The 21,652-nt window shown below is 41.7% G+C and overlaps 1 protein-coding gene across 2 annotated transcripts in view; it reads left to right on the top strand.

Moving 5' to 3' along the window:
* Window positions 1-19,769, top strand: part of TP53I11 (tumor protein p53 inducible protein 11) — a 421,602-nt gene extending 401,833 nt beyond the window's left edge. For both annotated transcript variants that reach the window (XM_053720240.1, XM_053720239.1), the window contains exon 7: window positions 18,481-19,769. In XM_053720240.1, coding sequence (XP_053576215.1) covers window positions 18,481-18,614 — 134 coding nt within the window. In that variant the 3' untranslated portion in view covers window positions 18,615-19,769. The remainder of the gene's footprint in view (window positions 1-18,480) is intronic.
* Window positions 19,770-21,652: the final 1,883 nt, after the last annotated feature.

Here is a 21,652-nt window from a genome sequence, read left to right as displayed (position 1 = left end):
GGAGGACTCTGACGCGTTAGAGGGTTCTCCCTCTTTAACAAGGTCTCATTCCTGTGTTTATTGTGAGGAGGTCCTGGTAGAACAGCCTGCTCAACTATGTTCCACATGCCTTGATAAAGTTACGACATTCAAAAGTAAATGGATGTCTAGTACTACTGAGCTGCCCACCTCTGAGGGTTCCCCGTCCCGTGCGGTGCGTTCCCTGCATTCATCTCCAATTGCACATGCAGAGCCCCAGGGTCCAATCATTTACTCCCGCGGGAGAGATTCGTTGGCCGTCAGATTTTCGAAAGTTATCCATGCCTTACCATGTTCTGCTAAGCGCAAGCGTAGGGCGTATAATGGCGGCCCGGCCCAGGGGTTGTCTACGCCTATGGAAATATCAGAGGCTTTATACAATGACGAGGCCCACTCCGACTCTTCGGAGGAGGCCCCTTCTTGGTCGTAGTCCGTGTCATCTAAACCTTTCGGCTGCGGAGGAGCCTGACTTTAGGTTTAGGATAGAGAATTTGCGCTTTTTGCTGAAGCAAGTGCTTGCTACTCTGGAGGTTCCGGAACCGAAGCTTCCAGAGGAACCTGTGATTCCTAAGCTTGATAAGGTATATGAGGACAGGGTGATGCCTCTGGCCTTCCCGGTTCCTGTTAAAGGACCAGTCAACACATTAGATTTGCATAATCAACAAATACAAGATAACAAGACAATGCAATAGCACTTAGTCTGAACTTCAAATGAGTTGTAGATTTTTTTATAACAAATTTCAAAGTTATGTCTATTTCCACTCCCCTTGTACCATGTGATAGCAATCAGCCAATCACAAATGCATATACGTATAGTCTGTGAATTCTTGCACATGCCCAGTAAGATCTGGTGACGCAAAAAGTGTAAATATTAAAGAATGTGCACATTTTTTTTAATGGAAGTAAATTGAAAAGTTGTTAAATTACATGCTGTATCTAAATCATGAAAATGTAATTTAACCTGAGTGTCCCTTTAAGATGGCTAATATTAATAACAATGAATGGGAGCGATTAGGTTTTTCCTTTTTCCCCTTCTTCTTCCTTTAAGAAACTGTTCCCTGTTCCGGACTCTCAGCTTGAACTGTGGGGTACTGTCCCTAAGGTGGATGGTGCTATCTCCACGCTTGCGAAGCGGAAAACTATTCCTCTCGAGGATAGTTCGTCGTTTAAAGAGTCCATGGATAAAAAGTTGGAAAACATGTTAAGGAAGATGTTTCAACACACGGGGTTTGTTTATCAGCCTGCAGCGGCTGTAGCTGCGGTTCCTGGAGCTGCGACATATTGGTGTGAATCCCTGTGTGAAATGGTCGAGGGGGAGACTTCCATCGACAAGATACAGGATAAGATTAAGGAGCTGAAGTTCGCCAATTCTTTCATCTGTGATGCCAATATGCAAATTATTCGCTTGAGCGCTAAGGAGTCAGGTTTTTCCTTTTTAGCTCGCAGGGCTCTGTGGCTAAAGTCTTGGTCTGCGGACATGACTTCTAAGTCAAAGCTGTTGTCCCTGCCTTTTCAAGGAAAGATTCTGTTCAGTCCGGAATTGGATTCAATCATATCCACGGTTACGGGAGGCAAGGGAGCTTTCCTACCACAGGATAAGAAGGCTAAGCCTAAAAGATCTACTTTTTGTCCCTTTTGTGCGGACAAGGCCCAGCACCAGAAGCCCGCCGCGAAAGCGGACCAGTCCAAGGGAACTTGGAAGCCGGCTCATTCTTGGAACAAGTCTAAGTAGAGCAAGAAGCCCACCGAGACAAAATCGGCATGAAGTCTCCGGACCATGTAGAGGGCAGATTATCTCTCTTCTCAGAAGCCTGGTTGCAGGACGTTCTGGAAGTTGTCGCCCATGTTTACAGGATACGGTTCAGATCCCATCCGCCCAGGGGCAGATTCCTTCTGTCAAACCTGTCTTCAAGACCAGAAAAGAGAGAGGCCTTTCTAGAGTGTGTGAGGGATCTCTCCTCTCTCTGTGTTATCGTACCAGTACCCCAAGCAGAAAGGGGTCTAGGGTACTATTCAAATCTTTTTGTGGTTCCAAAGAAGGGGGGCACGTTCTGCCCAGTTCTGGACCTTAAGTGTTTAAACAAGTTTCTAAGTGTTCCATCGTTCAAAATGGAAACTATCAGATCTATACTTCCCCTAGTTCAAGAGGGACAGTTCATGACAACTATAGACTTGAAGGACGCTTACCTTCATGTGCCAATTCACAGGGACCACTTCAAGTTCCCACGATTTGCTTTTCTGGACCAACACTTCCAGTTTTTGGCCCTTTCCTTTGGTCTGGCGACGGCCCCAAAGTCTTCACGAAGGTTCTGGGGGTTCTACATGCAGTGGCCAGATCCAGAGGCATTGCTGTGACGCCCTATCTGGACGACATCCTAGTCCAGGCGCCGTCGCTCAGTCTCGCAGAGGATCATTCGAGGGCTCTTCTTCTTTTGCTCCAATCTCACGGTTGGAAGATCAACTCAGGAAAGAGTTCCTTGGTTCCCAGCAACAGGGTGGAGTTCCTGGGCACGATAATAGACTCTATGTCCATGAAAATATTTCTCACAGACTATCGACGCAGGAAGATTGCGTCCTCCTCAAGCCCCTCGGTGGCTCAGTGTATGGAGGTGATCGGACTCATGGTTTCCAGCATAGATGTCATTCCATTCGCCAGGTTCCATCTCAGACCTCTTCAATTGTGCATGTTGAGAGAATGGAACGGCGATCATTCAGATCTATCACAGCAGATATCCATGGATGCTCGGACTCGGATCTCCCTCTCTTGGTGGATCCGTCCGGAGCAACTGTCCATGGGGACATCCTTCTTGAGACCGTCCTGGGAGATTCTGACTACGGACGTGAGTCTGGCAGGATGGGGAGCTGTTTGGGGTTCCAGGATGGCACAAAAAAAATATTCACGGGAGGAGTCTCTCCTTCTGATAAATATTCTGGAACACCGAGCAATCTACAATTCTCTGAAGGCATGGCCTCCTCTGGGGTCATTCAGCTTCATCAGATTCCAGACCGACAGCATTACCTCTGTGGCTTTCATCAACCATCAGGGGGGTACGAGGAGCTCTGTAGCCATGATGGAGGTGTCTCGGATCTTGGAGTGGGCGGAGTCCTACAGCTGCTCGCTCTCATCGATTCACATTCCAGGTGTGGACAACTGGGAAGCAGAGTTTCACAGCAGGCAATCCTTCCATCCTGGGGAATGGTCTCTTCAACCCAAAGTATTTGCGGAGATTTTCTCAGGTGGGGAACGCTGGAGATAGATCTCATGGCATCCAGACTCAATTGCAAGCTACCCCGATACGGGTCGAGGTCCAGGGATCCCCAGGCAGAGCTGATAGATGCCTTAGCGGTGTGTTGGGGGTTCAGCCTATTTTACATTTTTCCACCTTTACCACTTCTGCCTCGTGTAGTGGCGCGCATCAAACAGGAGTGTGCTTTGGCCATTCTGATTGCTCCATCGTTGCCTCGGAGGACGTGGTTTGCGGATCTGGTGGGGATGTCATCCTCTCCGCCGTGGAGGTTACCCTGTCACAGGGATCTGCTGAAACGGGGTCCTTTTCAACATCAAAATCTCGATATCTCTGAGGCTGACTGCGTGGAGATTGAACGCCTAGTCTTGGCCAAGAGAGGATTTCTTTAGACAGTCTGCTCCCTCATGGAGCTTAAACATGGTCCCTAAGGTATTGCAGAAGGTTCCGTTTGAGCCTATGCATTCCATTGACATTAAGATTCTGTCCTGGATGGTTCTCTTCCTGTTGGCCATTGCATCGGCACGCACAGTATCTGAACTGGCTGCCTTGCAATGTGAGTATCCTTATCTGGTTTTTCATGTGGATAAGGCTGTGCTTCGCACTAGTGTGGGGTTTCTTCCCAAGGAGGTGTCTAACAGTAACATCAATCAGGAAATAGTTGTTCCTCCTTTGTGTCCTAACCCTTCTTCTAAGGAGAGGTTACTTCATAACCTGTATGTGGTTCGTGCCTTAAAGTTCTATCTTCAGGCTACAAAGGATTTCCGACACTCTACATCTCTTTTTGTGGTGTATTCAGGGAAGCGCAAGGGGCAGAAAGCCTCTTCTACTTCTTTGTCCTTTTGGATGAGGAGCTTGATTCGCTTGGCCTATGAGACAGCGGGACATAAGCCTCCTCAGAGGATCATGGCTCATTCAACTAGAGCTGTGGCTTCGTCTTGGGCCTTCAAGAATGAGGCCTCTATGGAGCAAATTTATAAGGCAGCTACCTGGCCCTCCTTACACACTTTTACAAAGTTTTACAAATTTTACATTTTTGCTTCAGAAAGGTTTTGCAGTCTGTGGTGCTCTCAGATTAGGATCCGCCTTTCACCCTCCCGGTTTCATTCAGTGTCCTAGAGCTTTGGTATATGTTTCCCAACAGTAATGAATGAAGCCGTGGACTCTCCTCCCCTTTAGATGGAAAACATAAATTATGCTTACCTGATAATTTAATTTCCATTGTGGGGAGGAGAGTTCACGGCTCCCATCTGTATCTCCGGTGGGCGGATCTAAATTTAATTAATCTTCTGGCACCATCTATACCCTGATATTTCTCCTACTGTTTCTTGTTCCCTCTGCAGAATGACTGGGGGATGAGGGAAGTGGGGGAGGTATTTAAGCCTTTGGCTGGGGTGTCTTTGCCTCCTCCTGGTGGCCAAGTTCTTAATTCCCAACAGGTAAGCATAATTTATGTTTTTGTGTCACAACCAAAGGTTTTGGAAAATCAGAGTTGATTTTTGTTTTCTTGGTTTGATATTTTTTTCTTTGTGCTATCCAGAGTATAGATTTAGATGGGTAAAAACTGAGGATAAGCAGTTGCTAAAAGTATGTCCGTATCCGTACAAAAACCATATCCATGCTTGTTTGTTGTAAGAAGGCGGCAAAGGTGTGCGTTAAAGGGACAGTTTACTCTAAATTAGTTTTTTCCTTCTTGTGTTTCCAATGACTTTATACCCGCTGCATCGTGTAAGTTGTATGAGAAAATGCTCCTTTATGTTTGTTTTTGTATAAGAAATTATTGAATTTGTTCTTTGGAACCACAATCAATCAAAACGGATTGAACCTGCAGGGAAATTAGATTTAGTTTTAAATACATTTTCTGCGTACACTTATGCTTTTTTATATTATCTCTGTCTGTTTACCAAAGCCCAATCCTTGGAACAATTGAAATGAACATTTTATTTGCTTATCTCTCCTACCTCCCACTGGGAGTGTAATTTCTTCTGTTAAGTGTGATCAGTCCACGGGTCATCATTACTTCTGGGATATTACTCCTCCCCATCAGGAAGTGCAAGAGGATTCACCCAGCAGAGCTGCATATAGCTCCTCCCCTCTACGTCACTCCCAGTCATTCTCTTGCACCCAACGACTAGATAGGATGTGTGAGAGGACTATGGTGATTATACTTAGTTTTATATCTTCAATCAAAAGTTTGTTATTTTAAAATAGCACCGGAGTGTGTTATTACCTCTCTGGCAGAGTTTGAAGAAGAATCTACCAGAGTTTTGCTATGATTTTAGCCGGAGTAGTTAAGATCATATTGCTGTTCTCGGCCATCTGAGGAGTGAGGTAAACTTCAGATCAGGGGACAGCGGGCAGATGAATCTGCATAGAGGTATGTAGCAGTTTTTATTTTCTGACAATGGAATTGATGAGAAAATCCTGCCATACCGATATAATGTCATGTATGTATACTTTACACTTCAGTATTCTGGGGAATGGTACTTCACTAGAATTACACTGTAAGAAATACATAAAGCTGTTTAATAACTAGAGATTATGTTTAACGTTTTTGCTGGAATGTAAAATCGTTTTCATTTGCTGAGGTACTGTGTGAATAAATGTTTGGGCACTATTTTTCCACTTGGCAGTTGCTTAATCTGTTTTTCTGACAGTTTCTGTTCTCCCTCACTGCTGTGTGTGAGGGGGAGGGGCCGTTTTTTGGCGCTTTTTCTATGCATCAAATATTTCAGTCAGCAACTCATTGTATTCCCTGCATGATCCGGTTCATCTCTACAGAGCTCAGGGGTCTTCAAACTTATTTTGAGGGAGGTAATTTCTCTCAGCAGAGCTGTGAGAATTATAGTTTGACTGAGATAAAAAACGTTTATTCTGTAATTTGTTTCCTGCTTTCAGAATTTGTTATCTTTGCTAATGGGATTAAACCTTTGCTAAAGTTGTGTTGTTTACAAGGATTGAGGCTATAACTGTTTCAATTTATTAATTTTCAACTGTCATAGATCTTCTGTGCTTCTTAAAGGCACAGTACATTTTAATATTATTCTAATTGAATTGTATTTCCAAGTTGCAAGTTTATTTGCTAGTGTGTTAAACATGTCTGATTCAGAGGATGATACCTGTGTCATTTGTTGCAATGCCAAAGTGGAGCCCAATAGAAATTTATGTACTAACTGTATTGATGCTACTTTAAATAAAAGTCAATCTGTACAAATTGAACAAATTTCACCAAACAACGAGGGGAGAGTTATGCCGACTAACTCGCCTCACGTGTCAGTACCTACATCTCCCGCTCAGAGGGAGGTGCGTGATATTGTAGCGCCGAGTACATCTGGGCGGCCATTACAAATCACATTACAGGATATGGCTACTGTTATGACTGAGGTTTTGGCTAAATTACCAGAACTAAGAGGTAAGCGTGATCACTCTGGGGTGAGAACAGAGTGCGCTGATAATATTAGGGCCATGTCAGACACTGCGTCACAGGTGGCAGAACATGAGGACGGAGAACTTCATTCTGTGGGTGACGGTTCTGATCCAAACAGACTGGATTCAGATATTTCAAATTTTAAATTTAAACTGGAAAACCTCCGTGTATTACTAGGGGAGGTGTTAGCGGCTCTGAATGATTGTAACACAGTTGCAATACCAGAGAAAATGTGTAGGTTGGATAAATATTTTGCGGTACCGACGAGTACTGAGGTTTTTCCTATACCTAAGAGACTTACTGAAATTGTTACTAAGGAGTGGGATAGACCCGGTGTGCCGTTCTCACCCCCTCCGATATTTAGAAAAATGTTTCCAATAGACGCCACCACAAGGGACTTATGGCAAACGGTCCCTAAGGTGGAGGGAGCAGTTTCTACCTTAGCTAAGCGTACCACTATCCCGGTGGAGGATAGCTGTGCTTTTTCAGATCCAATGGATAAAAAGTTCGAGGGTTACCTTAAGAAAATGTTTGTTCAACAAGGTTTTATATTGCAACCCCTTGCATGCATTGCGCTGATCACGGCTGCAGCGGCATTCTGGATTGAGTCTCTGGAAGAGAACATTGGTTCAGCTACTCTGGACGACATTACGGACAGGCTTAGAGTCCTTAAACTAGCTAATTCATTCATTTCGGAGGCCGTAGTACATCTTACTAAACTTACGGCGAAGAATTCAGGATTCGCCATTCAGGCACGCAGGGCGCTGTGGCTAAAATCCTGGTCAGCTGATGTTACTTCTAAGTCTAAATTGCTTAATATACCTTTCAAAGGGCAGACCTTATTCGGGCCCGGGTTGAAAGAGATTATCGCTGACATTACAGGAGGTAAAGGCCATGCCCTGCCTCAGGACAAAGCCAAAGCCAAGACTAGACAGTCTAATTTTCGTTCCTTTCGTAATTTCAAAGCAGGAGCAGCATCAACTTCCTCTGCACCAAAACAGGAAGGAGCTGTTGCTCGCTACAGACAAGGCTGGAAACCTAACCAGTCCTGGAACAAGGGCAAGCAGACTAGGAAACCTGCTGCTGCCCCTAAAACAGCATGAATTGAGGGCCCCCGATCCGGGATCGTATCTAGTGGGGGGCAGACTTTCTCTCTTCGCCCAGGCTTGGGCAAGAGATGTTCAGGATCCCTGGGCGCTAGAGATAATATCTCAGGGATACCTTCTGGACTTCAAATACTCTCCTCCAAGAGAGAGATTTCATCTGTCAAGATTGTCAACAATCCAGACAAAGAAAGAGGCGTTTCTACGCTGCGTACAAGAGCTCTTGTTAATGGGAGTAATCCATCCAGTTCCACGATCGGAACAGGGACAGGGGTTTTACTCAAATCTGTTTGTGGTTCCCAAAAAAGAGGGAACTTTCAGACCAATCCTGGACTTAAAGATCCTAAACAAATTCCTAAGAGTTCCATCGTTCAAGATGGAGACTATTCGGACAATTTTACCTATGATCCAAGAGGGTCAATACATGACCACTGTAGATTTAAAAGATGCTTACCTTCACATACCGATTCACAAAGATCATTATCGGTACCTAAGGTTTGCCTTCCTAGACAGGCATTACCAGTTTGTGGCTCTTCCATTCGGATTGGCTACAGCTCCAAGAATCTTCACAAAGGTTCTGGGTGCTCTTCTGGCGGTTCTAAGACCGCGGGGAATCTCGGTAGCTCCATACCTAGACGACATTCTGATACAAGCTTCAAGCTTTCAAACTGCCAAGTCTCATACAGAGTTAGTGCTGGCATTTCTAAGGTCACATGGATGGAAGGTGAACGAAAAGAAAAGTTCACTCGTTCCACTCACAAGAGTTCTCTTCCTGGGGACTCTTATAGATTCTGTAGAAATGAAGATTTACCTGACAGAGGACAGGCTAACAAGACTTCAAAGTGCTTGCCGCACCCTTCATTCCATTCAACACCCGTCAGTGGCTCAATGCATGGAGGTAATCGGCTTAATGGTAGCGGCAATGGACATAGTACCCTTTGCACGCTTACACCTCAGACCACTGCAACTGTGCATGCTAAGTCAGTGGAATGGGGATTACTCAGACTTATCCCCTTCTCTGAATCTGGATCAAGAGACCAGAAATTCTCTTCTATGGTGGCTTTCTCGGCCACATCTGTCCAGGGGGATGCCATTCAGCAGACCAGACTGGACAATTGTAACAACAGACGCCAGCCTTCTAGGTTGGGGTGCCGTCTGGAATTCTCTGAAGGCTCAGGGACAATGGAGTCAGGAGGAGAGTCTCCTGCCAATAAACATTCTGGAATTGAGAGCAGTTCTCAATGCCCTCCTGGCTTGGCCCCAGTTGACAACTCGGGGGTTCATCAGGTTTCAGTCGGACAACATCACGACTGTAGCTTACATCAACCATCAGGGAGGGACAAGAAGCTCCCTAGCTATGATGGAAGTATCAAAGATAATTTGCTGGGCAGAGTCTCACTCTTGCCACCTGTCAGCAATCCACATCCCGGGAGTGGAGAACTGGGAGGCGGATTTCTTAAGTAGTCAGACTTTTCATCCGGGGGAGTGGGAACTTCATCCGGAGGTCTTTGCCCAAATACTTCGACGTTGGGGCAAACCAGAGATAGATCTCATGGCGTCTCGACAGAACGCCAAGCTTCCTCGTTACGGGTCCAGATCCAGGGATCCAGGAGCAGTCCTGATAGATGCTCTGACAGCACCTTGGGACTTCAGGATGGCTTACGTGTTTCCACCCTTCCCGTTGCTTCCTCGATTGATTGCCAGAATCAAACAAGAGAGAGCATCAGTGATTCTAATAGCACCTGCGTGGCCACGCAGGACTTTGTATGCAGACCTGGTGGACATGTCATCCTGTCCACCTTGGTCTCTACCTCTGAAACAGGACCTTCTGATACAGGGTCCCTTCAAACATCAAAATCTAACTTCTCTGAAGCTGACTGCTTGGAAATTGAACGCTTGATTTTATCAAGACGTGGATTTTCTGAGTCAGTTATTGATACCTTAATACAGGCTAGGAAACCTGTTACCAGAAAGATTTACCATAAGATATGGCGTAAATACCTATATTGGTGTGAATCCAAAGGTTACTCTTGGAGTAAGGTTAGGATTCCTAGGATATTGTCTTTTCTACAAGAAGGTTTAGAAAAGGGTTTATCTGCTAGTTCATTAAAGGGACAGATCTCAGCTCTGTCCATTCTGTTACACAAACGTCTGTCAGAAGTTCCTGATGTCCAGGCTTTTTGTCAGGCTTTGGCCAGAATTAAGCCTGTGTTTAAAACTGTTGCTCCACCATGGAGTTTAAACCTTGTTCTTAATGTTTTACAGGGCGTTCCGTTTGAACCCCTTCATTCCATTGATATAAAGTTGTTATCTTGGAAAGTTCTATTTTTAATGGCTATTTCCTCGGCTCGAAGAGTCTCTGAATTATCAGCCTTACATTGTGATTCTCCTTATTTGATTTTTCATTCGGATAAGGTAGTCCTGCGTACTAAACCTGGGTTCTTACCTAAGGTAGTTACTAACAGGAATATCAATCAAGAGATTGTTGTTCCTTCTTTATGCCCAAATCCTTCTTCAAAGAAGGAACGTCTACTGCACAACCTGGATGTAGTCCGTGCTCTAAAATTTTACTTACAGGCAACTAAGGAATTCGACAAACGTCTTCTCTGTTTGTCATTTACTCTGGGCAGAGGAGAGGTCAAAAAGCTTCCGCTACCTCTCTTTCTTTTTGGCTTCGTAGCATAATTCGTTTAGCTTATGAGACTGCTGGACAGCAGCCTCCTGAAAGAATTACAGCTCATTCTACTAGAGCTGTGGCTTCCACTTGGGCCTTCAAGAATGAGGCCTCTGTTGAACAGATTTGCAAGGCTGCAACTTGGTCTTCGCTTCATACTTTTTTCCAAATTTTACAAATTTGACACTTTTGCTTCTTCGGAGGCTATTTTTGGGAGAAAGGTTCTTCAGGCAGTGGTTCCTTCTGTATAAAGAGCCTGCCTATCCCTCCCGTCATCCGTGTACTTTTGCTTTGGTATTGGTATCCCAGAAGTAATGATGACCCGTGGACTGATCACACTTAACAGAAGAAAACATAATTTATGCTTACCTGATAAATTCCTTTCTTCTGTAGTGTGATCAGTCCACGGCCCGCCCTGTTTTTAAGGCAGGTAAATATTTTTTAATTTATACTCCAGTCACCACTTCACCCTTGGCTTTTCCTTTCTCGTTGGTCCTTGGTCGAATGACTGGGAGTGACGTAGAGGGGAGGAGCTATATGCAGCTCTGCTGGGTGAATCCTCTTGCACTTCCTGTTGGGGAGGAGTAATATCCCAGAAGTAATGATGACCCGTGGACTGATCACACTACAGAAGAAAGGAATTTATCAGGTAAGCATAAATTATGTTTTCTTCCGCTGGCTGTGTTTACACAGATTTTCCATAACCATTTTTAAATAATCTCGCCAGCCCAGAAAGCTTTATATCAGCGGGCTCTAAGTATTGGGCTTTAGTAAACAGACAGATAATATAAAGAAGTGTGTGTACAGAAAGCGATAAAATAAAGAGATCTGCTTTCCCTGCAAGAGCAACCTATTTTAATGGGTGGGGATTTTAAAGAATCAAACCAGCTATTTCATATATAAACATAAATAAGCTATTTCTCATACATTTTAAACTCTATAACAATTGGTGTTTTCTTTCATGTAATTAGCAAGAGTCCATGAGCTAGTGACGTATGGGATATACATTCCTACCAGGAGGGGCAAAGTTTCCCAAACCTCAAAATGCCTATAAATACACCCCTCACCACACCCACAATTCAGTTTTACAAACTTTGCCTCCTATGGAGGTGGTGAAGTAAGTTTGTGTTAGATTCTACGTTGATATGCGCTCCGCAGCAAGTTGGAGCCCGGTTTTCCTCTCAGCGTGCAGTGAATGTCAGAGGGATGTGAGGAGAGTATTGCCTATTTGAATGCAGTGATCTCCTTCTACGGGGTCTATTTCATAGGTTCTCTGTTATCGGTCGTAGAGATTCATCTCTTACCTCCCTTTTCAGATCGACGATATACTCTTATTTATATACCATTACCTCTGCTGATTTTCGTTTCAGTACTGGTTTGGCTTTCTACAAACTTGTAGATGAGTGTCCTGGGGTAAGTAAATCTTATTTTCTGTGACACTCTAAGCTATGGTTGGGCACTTTATTTATAAAGTTCTAAATATATGTATTCAAACATTTATTTGCCTTGACTCAGAATGTTCAACATTCCTTATTTTCAGACAGTCAGTTTCATATTTGGGATAATGCATTTGAATCAATCATTTTTTCTTACCTTAAAAATTTGACTTTTTTTCCCTGTGGGCTGTTAGGCTCGCGGGGGCTGAAAATGCTTCATTTTATTGCGTCATTCTTGGCGCAGACTTTTTTGGCGCAAAAAATCTTTTCTGTTTCCGGCGTCATACGTGTCGCCGGAAGTTGCGTCATTTTTTGACGTCCTTTTGCGCCAAAGATGTCGGCGTTCCGGATGTGGCGTCATTTTTGGCGCCAAAAAGCATTTAGGCACCAAATAATGTGGGCGTATTATTTGGCGCCAAAAAATATGGGCGTCGATTTTGTCTCCACATTATTTCAGTCTCATTTTTTCTTTGCTTCTGGTTACTAGAAGCTTGTTTATTGGCATTTTTTCCCATTCCTGAAACTGTCATTTAAGGAATTTGATCAATTTTGCTTTATATGTTGTTTTTTCTCTTACATATTGCAAGATGTCTCACGTTGCATCTGAGTCAGAAGATACTAAAGGAAAATCGCTGTCTAGTGCTGGAACTACCAAAGCTAAGTGTATCTGCTGTAAACTTTTGGTAGCTATTCCTCCGGCTGTTGTTTGTATTAATTGTCATGACAAACTTGTTAAAGCAGATAATATTTCCTTTAGTAATGTACCATTGCCTGTTGCAGTTCCCTCAACATCTAAGGTGCAGAATGTTCCTGATAACATAAGAGATTTTGTTTCTGAATCCATCAAGAAGGCTATGTCTGTTATTTCTCCTTCTAGTAAACATAAAAAATCTTTTAAAACTTCTCTCTCTACAGATGAATTTTTAAATGAACATCATCATTCTGATTCTGATGTCTCTTCTGGTTCAGAGGATTCTGTCTCAGAGATTGATGCTGATAAATCTTCATATTTATTTAAAATGGAATTTATTCGTTCTTTACTTAAAGAAGTACTAATTGCTTTAGAAATAGAGGATTCTGGTCCTCTTGATACTAATTCTAAACGTTTAGATAAGGTATTTAAATCTCCTGTGGTTATTCCAGAAGTTTTTCCTGTTCCTAATGCTATTTCTGAAGTAATTTCCAGAGAATGGGATAAATTGGGTAATTCATTTACTCCTTCTAAACGTTTTAAGCAATTATATCCGGTGCCGTCTGACAGATTAGAATTTTGGGACAAAATCCCTAAAGTCGATGGGGCTATTTCTACCCTTGCTAAACGTACTACTATTCCTACGTCAGATGGTACTTCGTTTAAAGATCCTTTAGATAGGAAAATTGAATCCTTTCTAAGAAAAGCTTATCTGTGTTCAGGTAATCTTCTTAGACCTGCTATATCTTTGGCTGATGTTGCTGCAGCTTCAACTTTTTGGTTGGAGACTTTAGCGCAACAAGTAACAGATCATGATTCTCATAATATTATTATTCTTCTTCAGCATGCTAATAATTTTATCTGTGATGCCATTTTTGATATTATCAGAGTTGATGTCAGGTTTATGTCTCTAGCTATTTTAGCTAGAAGAGCTTTATGGCTTAAAACTTGGAATGCTGATATGGCTTCTAAATCAACTCTACTTTCCATTTCTTTCCAGGGTAACAAATTATTTGGTTCTCAGTTGGATTCCATTATCTCAACTGTTACTGGTGGGAAAGGAATTTTTTTACCACAGGATAAAAAATCTAAGGGTAAAAACAGGGCTAATAATCATTTTCGTTCCTTTCGTTTCAACAAAGAACAAAAGCCTGATCCTTCATCCTCAGGAGCAGTTTCAGTTTGGAAACCATCTCCAGTCTGGAATAAATCCAAGCCTTCTAGAAAGGCAAAGCCTGCTTCTAAGTCCACATGAAGGTGCGGCCCTCATTCCAGCTCAGCTGGTAGGGGGCAGGTTACGTTTTTTCAAAGAAATTTGGATCAATTCTGTTCACAATCTTTGGATTCAGAACATTGTTTCAGAAGGGTACAGAATTGGTTTCAAGATGAGACCTCCTGCAAAGAGATTTTTTCTTTCCCGTGTCCCAGTAAATCCAGTGAAAGCTCAAGCATTTCTGAATTGTGTTTCAGATCTAGAGTTGGCTGGAGTAATTATGCCAGTTCCAGTTCTGGAACAGGGGATGGGGTTTTATTCAAATCTCTTCATTGTACCAAAGAAGGAGAATTCCTTCAGACCAGTTCTGGATCTAAAAATATTGAATCGTTATGTAAGGATACCAACGTTCAAAATGGTAACTGTAAGGACTATCTTGCCTTTTGTTCAGCAAGGGCATTTTATGTCCACAATAGATTTACAGGATGCATATTCCAATTCATCCAGATCATTATCAGTTCCTGAGATTCTCTTTTCTGGACAAGCATTACCAGTTTGTGGCTCTGCCGTTTGGCCTAGCTACAGCTCCAAGAATTTTTACAAAGGTTCTCTGTGCCCTTCTGTCTGTAATCAGAGAACAGGGTATTGTGGTATTTCCTTATTTGGACGATATCTTGGTACTTGCTCAGTCTTTACATTTAGCAGAATCTCATACGAATCGACTTGTGTTGTTTCTTCAAGATCATGGTTGGAGGATCAATTCACCAAAAAGTTCATTGATTCCTCAGACAAGGGTAACCTTTCGGGTTTCCAGATAGATTCAGTGTCCATGACTCTGTCTTTAACAGACAAGAGACGTCTAAAATTGATTTCAGCTTGTCGAAACCTTCAGTCACAATCATTCCCTTCGGTAGCCTTATGCATGGAAATTCTAGGTCTTATGACTGCTGCATCGGACGCGATCCCCTTTGCTCGTTTTCACATGCGACCTCTTCAGCTCTGTATGCTGAATCAATGGTGCAAGGATTACACAAAGATATCTCAATTAATATCTTTAAAACCGATTGTACGACACTCTCTAACGTGGTGGACAGATCACCATCGTTTAATTCAGGGGGCTTCTTTTGTGCTTCCGACCTGGACTGTAATTTCAACAGATGCAAGTCTCACAGGTTGGGGAGCTGTGTGGGGATCTCTGACGGCACAAGGAGTTTGGGAATCTCAGGAGGTGAGATTACCGATCAATATTTTGGAACTCCGTGCAATTTTCAGAGCTCTTCAGTCTTGGCCTCTTCTGAAGAGAGAATCGTTCATTTGTTTTCAGACAGACAATGTCACAACTGTGGCATACATCAATCATCAAGGAGGGACTCACAGTCCTCTGGCTATGAAAGAAGTGTCTCGAATTCTGGTTTGGGCGGAATACAGCTCCTGTCTAATCTCTGCGGTTCATATCCCAGGTATAGACAATTGGGAAGCGGATTATCTCAGTCGCCAAACGTTGCATCCGGGCGAATGGTCTCTTCACCCAGAGGTTTTTCTTCAGATTGTTCAAATGTGGGAGCTTCCAGAAATAGATCTGATGGCGTCTCATCTAAACAAGAAACTTCCCAGGTATCTGTCCAGATCCCGGGATCCTCAGGCGGAAGCAGTGGATGCATTATCACTTCCTTGGAAGTATCATCCTGCTTATATCTTTCCGCCTCTAGTACTTCTTCCAAGAGTAATCTCCAAGATTCTGAAGGAATGCTCGTTTGTTCTGCTGGTAGCTCCGGCATGGCCTCACAGGTTTTGGTATGCGGATCTTGTCCGGATGGCCTCTTGCCATCCGTGGACTCTTCCGCTACGACCAGACCTTCTGTCGCAAGGTCCTTTTTTCCATCAGGATCTCAAATCCTTAAATTTAAAGGTATGGAGATTGAACGCTTGATTCTTGGTCAAAGAGGTTTCTCTGACTCTGTGATTAATACTATGTTACAGGCTTGTAAATCTGTATCCAGAGAGATATATTATAGAGTCTGGAAGACTTATATTTCTTGGTGTCTTTCTCATCATTTTTCTTGGCATTCTTTTAGAATTCCGAGAATTTTACAGTTTCTTCAGGATGGTTTAGATAAAGGTTTATCCGCAAGTTCTTTGAAAGGACAAATCTCTGCTCTTTCTGTTCTTTTTCACAGAAAGATTGCTAATCTTCCTGATATTCATTGTTTTGTACAAGCTTTGGTTTGTATAAAACCTGTCATTAAGTCAATTTCTCCTCCTTGGAGTTTGAATTTGGTTCTGGGGGCTCTTCAAGCTCCTCCGTTTGAACCTATGCATTCATTGGACATTAAATTACTTTCTTGGAAAGTTTTGTTCCTTTTGGCAATCTCTTCTGCCAGAAGAGTTTCTGAATTATCTGCTCTTTCTTGTGAGTCTCCTTTTCTGATTTTTCATCAGGATAAGGCAGTGTTGCGAACTTCTTTTGAATTTTTACCTAAAGTTGTGAATTCTAACAACATTAGTAGAGAAATTGTGGTTCCTTCATTATGTCCTAATCCTAAGAATTCTAAGGAGAAATCATTGCATTCTTTGGATGTTGTTAGAGCTTTGAAATATTATGTTGAAGCTACTAAGTCTTTCCGAAAGACTTCTAGTTTATTTGTTATCTTTTCTGGTTCTAGAAAAGGCCAGAAAGCTTCTGCCATTTCTTTGGCATCTTGGTTGAAATCTTTAATTCATCTTGCCTATGTTGAGTCGGGTAAAACTCCGCCTCAAAGGATTACAGCTCATTCTACTAGGTCAGTTTCTACTTCCTGGGCGTTTAGGAATGAAGCTTCGGTTGACCAGATTTGCAAAGCAGCAACTTGGTCCTCTTTGCATACTTTTACTAAATTCTACCATTTTGATGTATTTTCTTCTTCTGAAGCAGTTTTTGGTAGAAAAGTACTTCAGGCAGCGGTTTCAGTTTGAATCTTCTGCTTATGTTTTTCATTAAACTTTATTTTGGGTGTGGATTATTTTCAGCAGGAATTGGCTGTCTTTATTTTATCCCTCCCTCTCTAGTGACTCTTGCGTGGAAAGATCCACATCTTGGGTAATCATTATCCCATACGTCACTAGCTCATTGCTAATTACATGAAAGAAAACATAATTTATGTAAGAACTTACCTGATAAATTCATTTCTTTCATATTAGCAAGAGTCCATGAGGCCCGCCCTTTTTTTGGGGTGGTTATGATTTTTGTATAAAGCACAATTATTCCAATTCCTTATTTTATATGCTTTCACACTTTTTTATCACCCCACTTCTTGGCTATTCGTTAAACTGAATTGTGGGTGTGGTGAGGGGTGTATTTATAGGCATTTTGAGGTTTGGGAAACTTTGCCCCTCCTGGTAGGAATGTATATCCCATACGTCACTAGCTCATGGACTCTTGCTAATATGAAAGAAATGAATTTATCAGGTAAGTTCTTACATAAATTATGTTTTTTGTGTTATTGGGAGTATATTGCAAAACTGATTCTATTTAAATTGTATGTGAACACATGCACATATTTGACCTTTTCTTCCCTTTAAAGGGATACTATACTCAAAATTTAGTGTTAGCTATGTGAAAGAGTAGCAGCTATACTAGTACATTTTTTTATTTATATTTTATGAAAAATAATTTTAAGCAAAGTTTGTTTTAATTAAAAAAAAAAAATACAGCTTATCGGTTGTATACTTCCGACTACTGCTCATTGGTTGATGGGTACTTCCTGTTGTTGGATATTGGTTGACATGTACTTCCTGCTAATGTTTACTGAGCATTACTGTGAAGTACTTTTGGGCAATGAGTATTTGTAGAAAGTGCACAAATTATAGTGGTATATTATTTTACATTGAAACAGTCTTTACTTTTTTCATATAGATGACAGAACGCTTGATTACAGTGTTCCTTTTATGGTGCATTCATCAAAATTAGTTTGATGGCACATTGTTTCCACATATCTCTGTAAAATAGCATACGCTGTATTATTATTAAAAATTATTTTTACTGGGTTTTACAATTTCACTAAAAGCAGACTTTAAAAGGGTCATTTGTGCTGTCATTAAAATCCAATTAGAAAATTTTAAAAACTATAGTGGTTTTGTTGTTTCGATCTGATTTGTTATTTCTCCTAGTAGGTTTTGGATGATTTAATTTTTATGATAGTAACATACTAGATGAGTTTTTAAAAAAAAAGTTGATTGAGTTTAACCATCACAGAACGTCTTTGATCCCTGTTTTTAAAATAACCTGTCAAATGAACGTACAGTAGAACCCTTCAAAAAGCTACCCATTTCACACAAACATAATCTTGGAAATAATATCAAGGCCATTTTAAAAGCTATCGTATTGACCGTCTCTACCTCTGCAGTTTGATTGCTTCTACAATGCACTTAGACAAACTAAATTATTGCACTTACATTTCCTTTTCTTTTATTTTATATGTAACTTGAGAGGCTAAATAAGACTTTACATCATCCATATTTAATATTTATGTTTAAAAAAAAAGATTTACCATTTTTATTTTATTTTTTAATGGCAGTAAAATGGTGGTTTGTGGTAATGTTGGAAAGTGACAAAGAAATGAAGCTAAAAATGTGATAACTCATTTTCCATTTTGTTCTTTTACTAATTAACATTTTTATTTGTCCCTTTTATTCAGTGACTGCAGTGGCTGTGATTGAAATTGGAACCACGTGTTTTGCATCTGCCATGCTTCTGTCTAGTTGCCTGCTCTTCATACTTATCACTGGATACTTTTACTACCAAGTTGGCCGCCGGACCAAGAAGATGTGAACTTATCCTCAGTGCCATACATTCTATTTTCTTCCAGTTCTCTTGTTCCTCTGGGAGGGAGCCGTAATGGTTTTAATTTGTGTGCGCGCTGGACCAAATTGCAGATCTTGGGTCTTCACACTTGGAAGAAACTTGCCTGTAATCACCCAAGGAATCTCCATGAAATGCAGCCGAGACTACAAGGACTCTCCTTGATGTGGATCTCTCAAGCACACAGCATGCACAGTAGCAGTTTGCCTTCTCTTTTATAAGCACCAAGTATTCTGTGTGTACGCGTGTTTACCCCTTAGTCATTACAGGAACTTGTAGCACCACCCCTTTTGGAGAAGGAGGACGTTTAAAGTATTTACCAGTCTGTTGATTTTCTTATAGTTATCTATTCGTTTTCCAATGAGTGCATACTTTCTTCTGAGCCTCCAGTGTTTCTCAGGCAATGTAGCAGTAAATATTAGCACAAACTTAAAATAATGCATATTTTCAGTAGCATGTTTTACTACTTTAGTCTTATAGTAGCTATTTTATGGTCTCAGGGTTTGATATTTTTGAGCCTAATTATCATAATGTAACTGCCAAAGCGGATAGTCAAGGGCTTTAAAGTTGCACAAAATTTGACTTGGCTAACGTTTATATGAAAATAGATGTGCAAGAGATGAAAAACCAATACACAATTATTTAAATTAACAGAACATTTCCTTTAAAAAAAAGTCTTTTTTTATGTTATGAAAATTTTTTCACTGCCTATAATAAGCTTATTTTTAAACTCCAGTATCAATTTAGCTATCGGGGTATAATTAATAATAAGGTACTTGTACTAATGGAGTGTTCCAGTATCTCCCTCTAGAACGGATGACCACATACTGAGAGAGGCAGCTGTGTAGTTGAGATGCTCTATGATAAGAAGACTAGGTTGAGGCCTATATTGACGTAGTATTATCCCATTTGAATGAGGAGACAATTGGGAATGTCTAGAGCAGTGATGGCAAACCTTGGCACTCCAGATGTTTCAGAACTATGTTTCCCATGATGCTCAGCTGGACTTCAGAATGTCTAAGCATTATTGGAAATGTAGTTTGGAAACATCTGGAGTGCCAAGGTTCACCATCACTGGTCTAGAGCATGAGCCATGTGGCAGGAGAGAGTGAAAGACTAATTTCTCCAACATAGGTGTGTCCGGTCCACGGCGTCATCCTTACTTGTGGGATATTCTCTTCCCCAACAGGAAATGGCAAAGAGCCCAGCAAAGCTGGTCACATGATCCCTCCTAGGCTCCGCCTACCCCAGTCATTCTCTTTGCCGTTGTACAGGCAACATCTCCACGGAGATGGCTTAGAGTTTTTTAGTGTTTAACTGTAGTTTTTATTATTCAATCAAGAGTTTGTTATTTTAAAATAGTGCTGGTATGTACTATTTACTCAGAAACAGAAAAGGGATGAAGATTTCTGTTTGTATGAGGAAAATGATTTTAGCACCGTAACTAAAATCCATGGCTGTTCCACACAGGACTGTTGAGAGCAATTAACTTCAGTTGGGGGAACAGTGTGCAGTCTCTTGCTGCTTGAGGTATGACACATTCTAACAAGACGATGTAATGCTGGAAGCTGTCATTTTTTCCCTATGGGATCCGGTAAGCCATGTTTATACGATGGTAAATAAGGGCTTCACAAGGGCTTATTAAGATTGTAGACTTTTCTGGGCTAAATCGATTCAGTTTTAAAACATATTTAGCTTTGAGGAATCATTTTATCTGGGTTTATTGATATTATAATATCGGCAGGCACTGTATTAGACACCTTATTTCTCTGGGGCTTTCCCAAAGCATAAGCAGAGCCTCATTTTCGCGCCGGTGTGGCGCACTTGTTTTTGAGAGGCATGGCATGCAGTCGCATGTGAGAGGAGCTCTGATACTTAGAAAAGACTTTCTGAAGGCGTCATTTGGTATCGTATTCCCCTTTGGGCTTGGTTGGGTCTCAGCAAAGCAGATACCAGGGACTGTAAAGGGGTTAAAGTGTTAAAACGGCTCCGGTTCCGTTATTTTAAGGGTTAAAGCTTCCAAATTTGGTGTGCAATACTTTTAAGGCTTTAAGACACTGTGGTGAAAATTTGGTGAATTTTGTACAATTCCTTCATGTTTTTTCGCAATTGCAGTAATAAAGTGTGTTCAGTTTAAAATTTAAAGTGACAGTAACGGTTTTATTTTAAAACGTTTTTTGTACTTTATTATCAAGTTTATGCCTGTTTAACATGTCTGAACTACCAGATAGACTGTGTTCTGAATGTGGGGAAGCCAGAATTCCTGCTCATTTAAATAAATGTGATTTATGTGATAATGACAATGATGCCCAAGATGATTCCTCAAGTGAGGGGAGTAAGCATGGTACTGCATCATTCCCTCCTTCGTCTACACGAGTTTTGCCCACTCAGGAGGCCCCTAGTACATCTAGCGCGCCAATACTGCTTACTATGCAACAATTAACGGCTGTAATGGATAATTCTGTCAAAAACATTTTAGCCAAAATGAACCCTTGTCAGCGTAAGCGTGGCTGCTCTGTTTTAGTTACTGAAGAGCATGACGACGCTGATATTAATATCTCTGAAGGGCCCCTAACCCAATCTGAGGGGGCCAGGGAGGTTTTGTCTGAGGGAGAAATTACTGATTCAGGGAACATTTCTCAACAGGCTGAACCTGATGTAATTGCATTTAAATTTAAGTTGGAACATCTCCGCATTCTGCTTAAGGAGGTATTATCCACTCTGGATGATTGTGAAAAGTTGGTCATCCCAGAGAAACTATGTAAAATGGACAAGTTCCTAGAGGTGCCGGAGCTCCCAGAAGCTTTTCCTATACCCAAGCGGGTGGCGGACATTGTTAATAAAGAATGGGAAAGGCCCGGTATTCCTTTCGTCCCTCCCCCCATATTTAAAAAATTGTTTCCTATGGTCGACCCCAGAAAGGACTTATGGCAGACAGTCCCCAAGGTCGAGGGAGCGGTTTCTACTTTAAACAAACGCACCACTATACCCATAGAGGATAGTTGTGC

Source organism: Bombina bombina, chromosome 7 (assembly GCF_027579735.1).
Source record: "Bombina bombina isolate aBomBom1 chromosome 7, aBomBom1.pri, whole genome shotgun sequence".
NCBI lineage: Eukaryota > Metazoa > Chordata > Amphibia > Anura > Bombinatoridae > Bombina > Bombina bombina.
This window is presented reverse-complemented; position numbering and strand designations above follow the sequence as displayed.